Genomic DNA, 16,454 nt, shown 5'->3' with positions numbered 1-16,454 from the left:
TTTTATAGTGTTATTAATGACACTCTACAGAGCATCTGTTGAACCCTGTGATTCTATAAAGAAGCTAGACCTATAAACAAATTGAGCCTTTTACAAAAGTCATGTTTTGCACACATTTTGTTATTTAAATGACTAAGAAACATCTATTTCAAATTTACTTTGATTTACGTTGTCTGTTATCAGTTGGAGAAGAATCTTTTTGGAAATGGTTCTCACACAGTTGCAATTTTTTCTGAGAAATTATAATTGAATTGGAGCTTCTTGCTCATGTTAGCTTTTATTACTGGCTGTGTTTGTTTGTTAATCTCTTGAAATATACATTAAGGAGTACCTCAAAAGTGTCCTACTGTTTATAAATAAAAAGCATTGGTTTCTCTCTTGTTTTGTGATCAAATTAATTGTGCTTTTACTACAGATAAGTTTAACTATCCATTGCCACAAATGGTACTTGACTATTTATTGTAAGCATTTATTTGTTCTAAAACTGGTTGACCCTTTCTCACAGAGCAGAATTGCTGACTTTGGATAACAGCAATGGATACAACTTATATTATCCATCAAATCCCTTCACAAATAATCTTTTAAGGAGACATTTCCCTGTTACTTATTGTTGTGATCAGATGCTACTGCATGTTTTATACACTAAGTGGCAGCAGTTGTTAAATATGAGTTATTAAAGAAGCAGAAAAGATTAGAGTAAGAAAACACAAAGATGCACATATATGCTGCTTAGGGCATCTTGCAATAAAGCTACTTTGGGACTTTAACTAAGCCTCATCCTTCGAAACACGAACATAACAGCTAGAAATGTTTATGTGACCAAACATGGTTTAATTGAAAAAGGAAAAAAATCTAGGCACACCTTAATTAGTGTGGAAATTAGCCTTTATTTGTTGATGGTGTCATGGTAACCACACTGCCAATGAAAAAGATATTAGGATGACAGACCACATTTTATTAGGCTACATAGGCAAGATGGCCTGCTTTTATTCAAACGATAAAAGATAGTTGAATTATCAGCAACAAATAATAGATAATATATTTCAACACCTAAGATCCTCTACATCACCAAATGCTATGTCATTATTTCGTGGCAGTTGAAATATCTTGATGAGAAAGACACAAAGAGGAAGGAATTTCATAAATGCTTAAATAGTGTATAAACACTCAATCACATAGAGGAGAAATTAAACTAAATTAAATTATTCTCTGTATTACCAGGTTTGTCTGATGCCACACACCACTGGAGTTTTAAAGTTTCAGCCCATAGACACCCATCATCATAAGATATTATAACATGTTTGATTTATGGATGATTATGCAAGAATAACCACAGTGTGTCAGATGACATTCAGTCATGCTACATAGTTCCACAATGAGGACAAATTTGACATTTTTTGTAAAGCAGAAATGTGAGACGTTTATTTTCAGGACAGCCCCAGTGACCTTGTTGAGTATATAACTTTTCCATAATGATGAATGAAAAGAGATGATATGAAGCTCAGAGAGGAGTTAATTATTCATTACTTAGAGACAATACATCTGTTAATCATTTAAACTGAAATTTGCAGTCAACATTACATTTTCCACCCATAGAAAAAATGCAAACATAGCGTTATTTTGTTGAAGATGGGTGCTCACATTCAATCATCTGATCCAGTACAACAACTTGTGATTATTAAATATGGGCATATATGTAAGCCCGTAAAAACTTATAAAGCTCAATTGCTTCCTCTGGAGAGGTGGGTGGATGAAGATTTGTTTCTGCCATGACAAAGCAACAAACGTCAAACAAAGTATTGTCACAGGGACACGGTCCTCTCTGTAGGCATTCCTCCCTGCATGCCTGTATCTTCTGTTGGGATACCTCTTTCAGGTACTCTCTAGCACCAAATAGTTGGGGTATGGTGTACATCATCACCGGACGTCCTCCTGGGGACACCGCATTTCTGGATGAGCGAATTCTGTGAGTGTTCCAGAGGTGAACAACATCCTGCAGTTCTCTCTAAATATAAGGGAAAAGAGTGGGGAAGTGAGAAAATTAGTAAACGTGGCAAACCATCTGCAGGCAAAATAAATGGTTATTGTCCACAATAGAGCAGGGGTTTTCACAACATTTTCATTGCATATACCCTGAAAAGGGTGCATGTTAATTGTAAATAGCCCAATCTATGTTATTGTTAATATTTTTGAATTGTCTTTCTGTTATTTTATTGCGTAATATTTGCTCAATTTAAAGTCATACAATTTCATTGTATGACCTCCAAAGAGGCACAAGTTCTTACGGTATTGTAAGGTGTTGTACGGTGTTATTTAAGGAAGGCTCAAATAAACCACCAAAACATGAGTTAGAGTCTCGATCATCTTTCGGGGGATATGCTGCATTAATCCTCTTCGAAAATAATTAGTCTTCAAATGTGATTTTTGTCCCAAGCCCAACCACAACTGTCTGCAGTGGGGGAATTTTACTACATTTACTCAACGACTGTAACGTACTTAAGATACAATTTAGGTTCTTGTCTTGAGTATTTGCATTTAGGGTATTTTGTGCAACTTTATTCTTAATTTGACCTCTCAGGTAACATTTAAGTGTCTCCCATAGCAATGAATATGAAGAGGAGTCATTTTGATTGAAAGATAAGAATTCATCAATAGTGACACTGCTTTACACATGTAAAGCAGTGTCACGTGCCCAAACACTGACATGTTCACTGACCTTCTGGAAAACTCGGTTACTTAAACAACAATCCTTCTAACTCAGCTGAACTCTATTCTTAAACCATCCCATTATCTCAGTGAACATCAGTGTTGGTCAAGTTACTTCTAAAAAGTAATTAGTTACAGTTACAAATTACTTCTCCCAAAAAGTAATTGAGTTAGTAACTCAGTTACCACATTGTTAGAGTAATTAGTTACTCAGCAAAGTAACTGTGGCGTTATTTTTCATGTTTTATAACGCTGTTACGTTCTGTAACATCTTTAACGTCAAAGATGTTTATATTAACTGATTGAAGAATAAAAACACTATATACAGTTTTTTGGGGAGATTATATTATGGACCTGGGGGGGAAATATTGATGTGTTGAATGTGTGTAAATAGCGTGTTTATGTTTACGGGGCCGCCATGGTTTGCGGGCTCGAGCACGGGGATATGTGGGATTGATGTGGGTTTTGTTTAAATACACTTATAATACGCAACCTTTTTGTGTCGAATTCGTTTATATTTATATTTATTTAATTAGGGGCTAGACCGATAACAAGGTCATCGGTCCAACCAGGGATCTTTCGTTTATAATAACTTGGTCGGGTAGCGCGCAAGGTACACAGACTGTGTACCTTGCGCGCTGTGTGCGGCTGTGTACCTTGCGCACTCGACCCGCTCGAGTCCGCCCGTGTCCTTAAAATTAAAAGCGTAGAGCATTTCCCCTGGGGTTTGAACAGGGTGATTCGTTACAACCGCACGCTTCATTCAACCAAATTGTAGTAACGCGCCACTTTACATTATCAATAACGATAACGGCGTTGTAACGATGACAAAAGTAATTAATTAGATTACTCCGTTACTGAAAAAGAGCTCCGTTAGTAACGCCGTTATACTTAAACGCCGTTACTCCCAACACTGGTGAACATTAACATTTACTACTAGTCCTTTATAATTTTCTGGGTATTTATTGGTATTAAATATTTTTTTAAGGACCTCCTTTGGTGTTTCATTTTTTAACACTGGAATCCACTTTTGTTGCTTGCAATATAGAAGAACCTCACTAACTTGCTTAACATATGACACCATGGACAAAATAATGAATTAAAAATGTTTGAATTATAGGCTACATTTCAAAAGCGAAAAAAAGTAGTTCTTACCTCTATTATTTCGAGACATGTGAATTGTATCAGACTTTTGTCGAGGAAGTCACCAGAGTAGTGGTCAGACTCTTTCAAATCCTGAAATACGTTCATCCAGAACTGTGCATGTTGCTTCCTCAAAAAACCCCACCACTGCTCAATCCGCTGGTTATGATTGCTTGAGCCGTACAAAAAGCATCTGTTCGAAAATTCGTCCATATGATCATGTCTCATGAATATTTGCATCTGCTCCACGAAGCAATTCTCTGTCCCAAGGTCTGATCTAATTCGAGTAGCAGTCCCATTTCTCGATGACACCTCATCAATAAAGTATCCAGCGATTACCTTTGGATCACTACTTGTAGAGTATGCATGTAGCCACACCAACATCCTTGAAAACCCGTCTATTGCACCATTGATGCAGATTCCATATGGTTTGAGTTTATCATATGAATCTATGTGCCATAAAAAGTTCGGACCGGGATTCTGATACAAACGTCGTCGAAGGCGTTTACGGCGTCTCAGTTCCACTCCGCGGGGATCCAGTATTTTCAGCAAATGCCTGATTGTCTCTTGAGTCACCACGTAGCCGGCCTGAATGCTTTTCAGATGCATCATCTTGTATCCGTGAAGCATTCCATATTCGCTCAACTGATCCTGTAGGAAAACTGCAACGTCCAGCAGATCGGAATAGTTTTTCCGTCTGAACAACCGCAGACTACTGAGGTGCCTGCGCAAAGTCGACAAACTAATACAAACACCATCTATATTACTTAAAGACACAAGTATTTCCCAGTGTCTCAAGCCCAAAACAAAATAAAACCTGATTAAAGTAAGCAGACGGGACATTGTTGCTTCCACCGAATCTCCAACAAGTGAGAGCGTCATTCAGAATCCCAGTAAAACTACCATGACATTTTTTTTTTTTCGAAAAACAGGATTTTTATCTCGGAAAAACAGAAAAAAAAAAAGTTCGAAAAACAGGAATTTATCTCGGAAAAACAGAAAAAAAAAAAGTTCGAAAAACAGGATTTTATCTCGGAAAAACAGAAAAAAAAAAAGTTCGAAAAACAGGAATTTATCTCGGAAAAACAGGAAAAAAAAAAAAAGTTCGAAAAACAGGAAAAATCCTGTTTTCCTAACTTTTTTTTTTTTTTAACCAGAGCTTTTTTTTTTTTTTCAAGTGAATGCAATACGCCTCCGTAGGAAGACAACTGATTAAGATTAAAAGATTAAGATTAAAATCCATTTATTCATCCCAAACACATGCACAGACATGCAAAGGCACACTCATGCAGGTAGGGAAATTTAATCGCTGCTTTTTACCCATCTGGTGCAGGACACACAGAGCAGTGAGCGACCATGTACGGCGCTCGGGGGAGCAGATGTTGGGGGAGTGAGGTGCCTTGCTCATGGGCACTAGAGAGGGTAGGGAGACTCTTGGATTTTTGGACAGATCAATCCAGGTTCGACTTTTGTTGTCTCTCCATGGAGTCGAACCAAAGACGAACCAGAGACCTTCTCTGCCCATAGTCCAAGTTTCTGCCACTCGACCACCGCCTCTCCTCATGCATCATCAAACTAGTAATCTACACATCACTCCATGCGTTGCTCCCTTAACTACAGATGGCCTGCGAATGTCATGGAGTTTTACAGTGAATTAGACAGTTTAGGTATGATTTTAATCTCCACACATCAGTGTTGTAAACAGTTCTCAAATTAATTATAGAATTATGTTTTCACACTGAGAGAAGTGGAAAGACTTGATTTGGACTGTTATTAATAGGTCTGTGGGAGATTATCACCTTGAATAGTACTGATGAGGTAGAAAGACATTTTATGTATTTGTACAATGTTGTATTTCTTTCAGCACTTTTATCAGAAGGGACTTAAAATATGTACATTTCACCATGAGGATATAAACCAAGACCACAGTACAACAGTTCTATCTGAAATCTGTTGTGCTTTATACACAACACAAAACATTCTTTAACAGTGCGTTTTTTCTCTTCATAGATGAAGAACTGCAGCACCTGATGTCCTCAGCAGCAACATGGTGGAGATCTGATTTGATACACTTTAGATAAGAACCCAGTGTTTTATATTTCTGCTTTGCCATAAGAGACAGAACATGGTCATCACAGCTGTGTCCTTCAGGCTCGTCTGTCCCTAATAAAATGATAGGAAACATGAAAGTGATCGTCATTATTGTAGAGGAAGAGTTACATATGAACAAAGTGTGTAATCTTATTTTCTGTGGATATTCAACTGTGTATTTGAATATGCTTTTGGATTAAAACGTGCACTACCATGACAATGAATGTTTTTAATGGAGCTATTTCACATTAAAAGTATTGCATTATAATTTAATACATTATGTATTATGTGCAATACTTTGATTGTTTTTAAGTAATGAAATCAGGTCTGTACCTGGAGTCAGTGTTCAGTCTGGTTGGATTCAAGTTGTGTGTCAAGTTGGACCTTCTAGAGGAACATGAAACCAATACACAGATATGTAAAGTCATACATGGGCCAGGTTAAGTAATTAACAGACTTTTAAATGGTAAAAATAAAATATTAGTTCAAAGTTAATCAGAGCATAATCATTTCAGATTAGGAAATAGGTAGTGCATATACGCCCACAACTCTGTATGACACTGTCTGTTCTAGTAAAGGTACAAGGCTATGACTTACTCATATTTACCAAAAGAATTCAGTGAAGTCTGTTTGAGATTAACGATATAAATACTGAAGGTGGGAGACACGGTTTTTTTTCACTGTAACACGTGACAGGACATCAACACCGTGACTCTGAATAAAGAGCCTTAAAAGACGTAGTGCTCCTTTGAACAGCTGCTCTTACAATGTGTAGCAAGTGCTAAATCTCCATTAGTATAATAGTAACAAAAATCACCCTTTACATAATTGAACATATATTTTCCATGTGAACCCCTTTAACACAGTTCAATTCAGGAGCAAAATATAATTTATACAGTATTTATTAGAGCTAGTATTAGTAAACAGATCAAACAAATGCAGTACAACACATCACACATCCACAGTGTCTCTTTTGCTTATCATCACAGTCAGTCAGAAGTGTCCGTTTAACTTACGTAGCAGTTGAGAGATGCTTCGTTGGAGCTAGCAGGAGCTAGCTCATAGCCAGTGCTGCTGTTGAGAGCGGCAGAGTTCACACAGGAAAAGACACAACGGGAGAGGGGAAAAAAGCTTTGAGTCCCACACTCTAACCTGCTGAGCGAACAACGTCCACAGTGACTCCGCCGCCGTCCTCTCATCCAGACTCGCCAACCGTTCTCCGGTTCTTCGTGATACACAGCTCCGCAGCTTGTGACGACGTAACTCATGAGGCGTTCACTTGCATCTGTGTTAAATGCAGCTTCGTTTGTCATGGCGAGTTGAAGAAGTCTGCTGCAAAGCTATGAATAATCCGCATGATGAAAACTCACAGCAATGTTATGCCTACATTATCAATATATTGAGACCCATGTGACACAGTTTGACATGGTTTAGCAAAGTGAATGAGGAGAAATACATCCAAGTGTGAGACGTAACAAACCGAAAGCGGTCTCATGCTGCGTTCAGGGTAACTCTGTTAAAATGGGTTTCATAGGTCATGGTGAGCTGATGAACTTTGATGCCACGCCATTAACAATCTGCATGATGAAAAGTCACAATAATGTTATGCCTACATTATCAATATCTTGAGACCAATTTGACACAGTTTGACATGGTTTAGTAAAGTGGCTGGAGGGAAATACATCAAAGAGTAAGATGACCAAAACAAGACATTTCCTGATGCCACCAGGGGGCGCTTTCCTTTTAAGTCATGATTTCTAGGTAGATGTCTTCCGGTCGCGACTCTTGTCTTATATGTGTAGTTTGGAGTCGATTGGACAAAATATGTCTAAGTTACAGAAGCTCGCTTATATTGGCGTTTAGTCGAACTTTGAGACCTCACCACGGTCACACGGTATGATGAAAAGTTTAAATTCTGATAACTTTAGATCTTCATCTTGTTTTGTAGAGTCTCATCTAATTTTTAAGTTGATCTGATGAAAGCTGTCTGAGTAGTACATAAAAACATAACACGTACCAAAACAAGACATTTCGCGTTACCACCAGGGGGCGCTGTGATTGTAAGTCACAATTTCTGCACCCATGTCTTCTGGTGGCGACTCTTGTCGAATGTGTCTAGTTTGGACTCAATTGGACAAAATATGTCTGAAATATGGAAGCTTGTGTTTTGATGGCGTTTCATCAAACTTTAACGCCACACCACGGTCAGACGGTTTTGCTAAAACGTAATCCTTCAATAACTTTAGATCTCCAATTTGTTGTGATGACGATCGTCTAAATTTGAAGTTGATCTGATGAAAGCTGTACGACAAGTACATCAAAGAAAAAATATGGAATATGACCAAAATGGCCACTAAAGTCAAACTGGCGGGCTTCCTGTTGCGTTATTCATAATGCACTGATGGACTTTTTTGTGCATCTAGTCATGATACACAATAATCTTTGTTTTTTTTGAGGATCGGTGAATGCTAAATGAGGGGCTTTTCCGTAGGTGGCGCTCTTGAGCCATTTTGCCACGCCCTTTTCAAAATACTCCAGAATACGTAATTTTACGCCGCCTTCGAATTTACTGCAAACTCCTACAACTTTTTGAGCACATTAAAGCCCTCAAAAAGCCAATTCATTTAAGCTAAGAAAAATAATAATAACTAGGGCTACGTTGTAGCACTAACGGGCCCGAGCACAGGCAATTTCAAGTCTGTTGCGGTCGGGGAAGAGAGAACGTTCGATGACCAAGCGCTCGTCTCCACATTGCCTGCGTTTGCCCTGTGCGGCAAGGAAGATCGCTCCACTTCTTCTGGCCAGCCGCTGGTGCTGAACTAGAGGTAAGTAACCTTGAAACTATCCAACATAACCTATTGCTTTATCTATCATCATATGCTTACATGCCTCAAGTTTTTTGTAATATGTAATTGTTATAAAAGTTACCGTTTATTTATCACGTCTAATGAACAGATTGAAGCAAGATAACTCCACAGTCTTGTTTTGGTTGTGACATTATTTTTTTTAATGAGTTACTATCAATACGCTACATGTGTACGTTTCATGTGATAGTAACTGTTTCACCAATATTCTGATACAGGATGGTATATCCGCCATTACTATTTTCACATTGTTTATTTAGTCTGTCATGGAGTTGTAGAGTGAATTAGACAGTAGTGATAACATTATAATGTCCACACATCAGTGTTGTAAACACTTCTCCAATTAATTATATAATTATGTTTTCACACTGAGGGAAGTGGAGAGACTTGATGTGGACTGTTATCAACAGCTCTGTGGGAGATCATCACCTTGAATATTACAGATGAGGTAGAAAGACATTTTATCTATGTGTACAATGTTGTATTTCTTTGTCACGTTTTATCAAAAGCGATTTAAAGTATGTGCATTTAACCATTAGGATACAAACCCAGACCCTAGTACATCGGTTCTAGCTGAAATAAGTAGTGCTTCATAAACAACACAAAACATTCATAACAGTACGCTTCTGCTCCTCATTAATGCAGCTCCTGATGTCCCCAGCAGCAACATGGTGGAGATCTGCAGCTTCATGCTGGTCAACTGGAAGACAACTGATTAAGATTAAAAGATTAAGATTAAAATCCATTTATTCATCCCAAACACATGCACAGACATGCAAAGGCACACTCATGCAGGTAGGGAAATTTAATCGCTGCTTTTTACCCATCTGGTGCAGGACACACAGAGCAGTGAGCGACCATGTACGGCGCTCGGGGGAGCAGATGTTGGGGGAGTGAGGTGCCTTGCTCATGGGCACTAGAGAGGGTAGGGAGACTCTTGGATTTTTGGACAGATCAATCCAGGTTCGACTTTTGTTGTCTCTCCATGGAGTCGAACCAAAGACGAACCAGAGACCTTCTCTGCCCATAGTCCAAGTTTCTGCCACTCGACCACCGCCTCTCCTCATGCATCATCAAACTAGTAATCTACACATCACTCCATGCGTTGCTCCCTTAACTACAGATGGCCTGCGAATGTCATGGAGTTTTACAGTGAATTAGACAGTTTAGGTATGATTTTAATCTCCACACATCAGTGTTGTAAACAGTTCTCAAATTAATTATAGAATTATGTTTTCACACTGAGAGAAGTGGAAAGACTTGATTTGGACTGTTATCAATAGGTCTGTGGGAGATTATCACCTTGAATAGTACTGATGAGGTAGAAAGACATTTTATGTATTTGTACAATGTTGTATTTCTTTCAGCACTTTTATCAGAAGGGACTTAAAATATGTACATTTCACCATGAGGATATAAACCAAGACCACAGTACAACAGTTCTATCTGAAATCTGTTGTGCTTTATACACAACACAAAACATTCTTTAACAGTGCGTTTTTTCTCTTCATAGATGAAGAACTGCAGCACCTGATGTCCTCAGCAGCAACATGGTGGAGATCTGATTTGATACACTTTAGATAAGAACCCAGTGTTTTATATTTCTGCTTTGCCATAAGAGACAGAACATGGTCATCACAGCTGTGTCCTTCAGGCTCGTCTGTCCCTAATAAAATGATAGGAAACATGAAAGTGATCGTCATTATTGTAGAGGAAGAGTTACATATGAACAAAGTGTGTAATCTTATTTTCTGTGGATATTCAACTGTGTATTTGAATATGCTTTTGGATTAAAACGTGCACTACCATGACAATGAATGTTTTTAATGGAGCTATTTCACATTAAAAGTATTGCATTATAATTTAATACATTATGTATTATGTGCAATACTTTGATTGTTTTTAAGTAATGAAATCAGGTCTGTACCTGGAGTCAGTGTTCAGTCTGGTTGGATTCAAGTTGTGTGTCAAGTTGGACCTTCTAGAGGAACATGAAACCAATACACAGATATGTAAAGTCATACATGGGCCAGGTTAAGTAATTAACAGACTTTTAAATGGTAAAAATAAAATATTAGTTCAAAGTTAATCAGAGCATAATCATTTCAGATTAGGAAATAGGTAGTGCATATAAGCCCACAACTCTGTATGACACTGTCTGTTCTAGTAAAGGTACAAGGCTATGACTTACTCATATTTAACAAAAGAATTCAGTGAAGTCAGTCTGAGATTAACGATTTAAATACTGAAGGTGGGAGACACGGTTATTTTTCACTGTAACACGTGACAGGACATCAACACCGTGACTCTGAATAAAGAGCCTTAAAAGACGTAGTGCTCCTTTGAACAGCTGCTCTTACAATGTGTAGCAAGTGCTAAATCTCCATTAGTATAATAGTAACAAAAATCACCCTTTACATAATTGAACATATATTTTCCATGTGAACCCCTTTAACACAGTTCAATTCAGGAGCAAAATATAATTTATACAGTATTTATTAGAGCTAGTATTAGTAAACAGATCAAACAAATGCAGTACAACACATCACACATCCACAGTGTCTCTTTTGCTTATCATCACAGTCAGTCAGAAGTGTCCGTTTAACTTACGTAGCAGTTGAGAGATGCTTCGTTGGAGCTAGCAGGAGCTAGCTCATAGCCAGTGCTGCTGTTGAGAGCGGCAGAGTTCACACAGGAAAAGACACAACGGGAGAGGGGACAAAAACCTTTGAGTCCCACACTCTAACCTGCTGAGCGAACAACGTCCACAGTGACTCCGCCGCCGTCCTCTCATCCAGACTCGCCAACCGTTCTCCGGTTCTTCGTGATACACAGCTCCGCAGCTTGTGACGACGTAACTTCTTTCAGAGTCTCATGAGGCGTTCACTTGCAGCTGTGTTAAATGCAGCTTCGTTTGTCATGGCGAGTTGAAGAAGTCTGCTGCAAAGCTATGAATAATCCGCATGATGAAAACTCACAGCAATGTTATGCCTACATTATCAATATATTGAGACCCATGTGACACAGTTTGACATGGTTTAGCAAAGTGAATGAGGAGAAATTCATCCAAGTGTGAGACGTAACAAACCGAAAGCGGTCTCATGCTGCGTTCAGGGTAACTCTGTTAAAATGGGATTCATTGGTCATGGTGAGCTGATGAACTTTGATGCCACGCCATTAACAATCTGCATGATGAAAAGTCACAATAATGTTATGCCTACATTATCAATATCTTGAGACCAATTTGACACAGTTTGACATGGTTTAGTAAAGTGGCTGGAGGGAAATACATCAAAGAGTAAGATGACCAAAACAAGACATTTCCTGATGCCACCAGGGGGCGCTTTCCTTTTAAGTCATGATTTCTAGGTAGATGTCTTCCGGTCGCGACTCTTGTCTTATATGTGTAGTTTGGAGTCGATTGGACAAAATATGTCTAAGTTACAGAAGCTCGCTTATATTGGCGTTTAGTCGAACTTTAAGACCTCACCACGGTCACACGGTATGATGAAAAGTTTAAATTCTGATAACTTTAGATCTTCATCTTGTTTTGTAGAGTCTCATCTAATTTTTAAGTTGATCTGATGAAAGCTGTCTGAGTAGTACATAAAAACATAACACGTACCAAAACAAGACATTTCGCGTTACCACCAGGGGGCGCTGTGATTGTAAGTCACAATTTCTGCACCCATGTCTTCTGGTGGCGACTCTTGTCGAATGTGTCTAGTTTGGACTCAATTGGACAAAATATGTATGAAATATGGAAGCTTGTGTTTTGATGGCGTTTCATCAAACTTTAACGCCACACCACGGTCAGACGGTTTTGCTAAAACGTAATCCTTCAATAACTTTAGATCTCCAATTTGTTGTGATGACGATCGTCTAAATTTGAAGTTGATCTGATGAAAGCTGTACGACAAGTACATCAAAGAAAAAATATGGAATATGACCAAAATGGCCACTAAAGTCAAACTGGCGGGCTTCCTGTTGCGTTATTCATAATGCACTGATGGACTTTTTTGTGCATCTAGTCATGATACACAATAATCTTTGTTTTTTTTGAGGATCGGTGAATGCTAAATGAGGGGCTTTTCCGTAGGTGGCGCTCTTGAGCCATTTTGCCACGCCCTTTTCAAAATACTCCAGAATACGTAATTTTACGCCGCCTTCGAATTTACTGCAAACTCCTACAACTTTTTGAGCACATTAAAGCCCTCAAAAAGCCAATTCATTTAAGCTAAGAAAAATAATAATAATAATAATAATAATCATTTCAATTTCAATAGGGCCTCCCACCGATTTCGGTGCTCGGGCCCTAACTAGGGCTACGTTGTAGCACTAACGGGCCCGAGCACAGGCAATTTCAAGTCTGTTGCGGTCGGGGAAGAGAGAACGTTCGATGACCAAGCGCTCGTCTCCACATTGCCTGCGTTTGCCCTGTGCGGCAAGGAAGATCGCTCCACTTCTTCTGGCCAGCCGCTGGTGCTGAACTAGAGGTAAGTAACCTTGAAACTATCCAACATAACCTATTGCTTTATCTATCATCATATGCTTACATGCCTCAAGTTTTTTGTAATATGTAATTGTTATAAAAGTTACCGTTTATTTATCACGTCTAATGAACAGATTGAAGCAAGATAACTCGACAGTCTTGTTTTGGTTGTGACATTATTTTTTTTAATGAGTTACTATCAATACGCTACACGTGTACGTTTCATGTGATAGTAACTGTTTCACCAATATTCTGATACAGGATGGTATATCCGCCATTACTATTTTCACATCGTTTATTTAGTCTGTCATGGAGTTGTAGAGTGAATTAGACAGTAGTGATAACATTATAATGTCCACACATCAGTGTTGTAAACACTTCTCCAATTAATTATATAATTATGTTTTCACACTGAGGGAAGTGGAGAGACTTGATGTGGACTGTTATCAACAGCTCTGTGGGAGATCATCACCTTGAATATTACAGATGAGGTAGAAAGACATTTTATCTATGTGTACAATGTTGTATTTCTTTGTCACGTTTTATCAAAAGCGATTTAAAGTATGTGCATTTAACCATTAGGATACAAACCCAGACCCTAGTACATCGGTTCTAGCTGAAATAAGTAGTGCTTCATAAACAACACAAAACATTCATAACAGTACGCTTCTGCTCCTCATTAATGCAGCTCCTGATGTCCCCAGCAGCAACATGGTGGAGATCTGCAGCTTCATGCTGGTCAACTGGAAGACAACTGATTAAGATTAAAAGATTAAGATTAAAATCCATTTATTCATCCCAAACACATGCACAGACATGCAAAGGCACACTCATGCAGGTAGGGAAATTTAATCGCTGCTTTTTACCCATCTGGTGCAGGACACACAGAGCAGTGAGCGACCATGTACGGCGCTCGGGGGAGCAGATGTTGGGGGAGTGAGGTGCCTTGCTCATGGGCACTAGAGAGGGTAGGGAGACTCTTGGATTTTTGGACAGATCAATCCAGGTTCGACTTTTGTTGTCTCTCCATGGAGTCGAACCAAAGACGAACCAGAGACCTTCTCTGCCCATAGTCCAAGTTTCTGCCACTCGACCACCGCCTCTCCTCATGCATCATCAAACTAGTAATCTACACATCACTCCATGCGTTGCTCCCTTAACTACAGATGGCCTGCGAATGTCATGGAGTTTTACAGTGAATTAGACAGTTTAGGTATGATTTTAATCTCCACACATCAGTGTTGTAAACAGTTCTCAAATTAATTATAGAATTATGTTTTCACACTGAGAGAAGTGGAAAGACTTGATTTGGACTGTTATCAATAGGTCTGTGGGAGATTATCACCTTGAATAGTACTGATGAGGTAGAAAGACATTTTATGTATTTGTACAATGTTGTATTTCTTTCAGCACTTTTATCAGAAGGGACTTAAAATATGTACATTTCACCATGAGGATATAAACCAAGACCACAGTACAACAGTTCTATCTGAAATCTGTTGTGCTTTATACACAACACAAAACATTCTTTAACAGTGCGTTTTTTCTCTTCATAGATGAAGAACTGCAGCACCTGATGTCCTCAGCAGCAACATGGTGGAGATCTGATTTGATACACTTTAGATAAGAACCCAGTGTTTTATATTTCTGCTTTGCCATAAGAGACAGAACATGGTCATCACAGCTGTGTCCTTCAGGCTCGTCTGTCCCTAATAAAATGATAGGAAACATGAAAGTGATCGTCATTATTGTAGAGGAAGAGTTACATATGAACAAAGTGTGTAATCTTATTTTCTGTGGATATTCAACTGTGTATTTGAATATGCTTTTGGATTAAAACGTGCACTACCATGACAAGGAATGTTTTTAATGGAGCTATTTCACATTAAAAGTATTGCATTATAATTTAATACATTATGTATTATGTGCAATACTTTGATTGTTTTTAAGTAATGAAATCAGGTCTGTACCTGGAGTCAGTGTTCAGTCTGGTTGGATTCAAGTTGTGTGTCAAGTTGGACCTTCTAGAGGAACATGAAACCAATACACAGATATGTAAAGTCATACATGGGCCAGGTTAAGTAATTAACAGACTTTTAAATGGTAAAAATAAAATATTAGTTCAAAGTTAATCAGAGCATAATCATTTCAGATTAGGAAATAGGTAGTGCATATACGCCCACAACTCTGTATGACACTGTCTGTTCTAGTAAAGGTACAAGGCTATGACTTACTCATATTTACCAAAAGAATTCAGTGAAGTCTGTCTGAGATTAACGATTTAAATACTGAAGGTGGGAGACACGGTTATTTTTCACTGTAACACGTGACAGGACATCAACACCGTGACTCTGAATAAAGAGCCTTAAAAGACGTGGTGCTCCTTTGAACAGCTGCTCTTACAATGTGTAGCAAGTGCTAAATCTCCATTAGTATAATAGTAACAAAAATCACCCTTAAATAATTGAACATATATTTTCCATGTGAACCCCTTTAACACAGTTCAATTCAGGAGCAAAATATAATTTATACAGTATTTATTAGAGCTAGTATTAGTAAACAGATCAAACAAATGCAGTACAACACATCACACATCCACAGTGTCTCTTTTGCTTATCATCACAGTCAGTCAGAAGTGTCCGTTTAACTTACGTAGCAGTTGAGAGATGCTTCGTCGGAGCTAGCAGGAGCTAGCTCATAGCCAGTGCTGCTGTTGAGAGCGGCAGAGTTCACACAGGAAAAGACACAACGGGAGAGGGGAAAAAAGCTTTGAGTCCCACACTCTAACCTGCTGAGCGAACAACGTCCACAGTGACTCCGCCGCCGTCCTCTCATCCAGACTCGCCAACCGTTCTCCGGTTCTTCGTGATACACAGCTCCGCAGCTTGTGACGACGTAACTTTTTCAGAGTCTCATGAGGCGTTCACTTGCAGCTGTGTTAAATGCAGCTTCGTTTGTCATGGCGAGTTGAAGAAGTCTGCTGCAAAGCTATGAATAATCTGCATGATGAAAACTCACAGCAATGTTATGCCTACATTATCAATATATTGAGACCCATGTGACACAGTTTGACATGGTTTAGCAAAGTGAATGAGGAGAAATACATCCAAGTGTGAGACGTAACAAACCGAAAGCGGTCTCATGCTGCGTTCAGGGTA

The 16,454-nt window shown here is 38.7% G+C and overlaps 2 protein-coding genes across 2 annotated transcripts in view; one reads left to right on the top strand and one right to left on the bottom strand.

Annotated features, from left to right (window-relative positions):
- Nucleotides 1-16,454, top strand: part of LOC133974203 (serine/threonine-protein kinase PDIK1L-like) — a 146,054-nt gene that overhangs the window by 60,216 nt on the left and 69,384 nt on the right.
- LOC133961346 (uncharacterized) lies at nt 941-4,942 on the bottom strand. The gene is made up of 2 exons (XM_062396454.1): nt 3,862-4,942; nt 941-2,005 (listed from the first exon to the last, which is right to left on the bottom strand). The coding sequence occupies exons 1-2, from the start codon at nt 4,729-4,731 to the stop codon at nt 1,679-1,681; spliced, it is 1,197 nt and encodes a 398-aa protein (XP_062252438.1). The 5' UTR covers nt 4,732-4,942; the 3' UTR covers nt 941-1,678.

Source organism: Platichthys flesus, chromosome 2, assembly GCF_949316205.1.
Source record: "Platichthys flesus chromosome 2, fPlaFle2.1, whole genome shotgun sequence".
Taxonomy (NCBI): domain Eukaryota; kingdom Metazoa; phylum Chordata; class Actinopteri; order Pleuronectiformes; family Pleuronectidae; genus Platichthys; species Platichthys flesus.
Note: the sequence above shows the minus strand (reverse complement) of the source record. Positions and strands in the feature narration are given on the sequence as shown.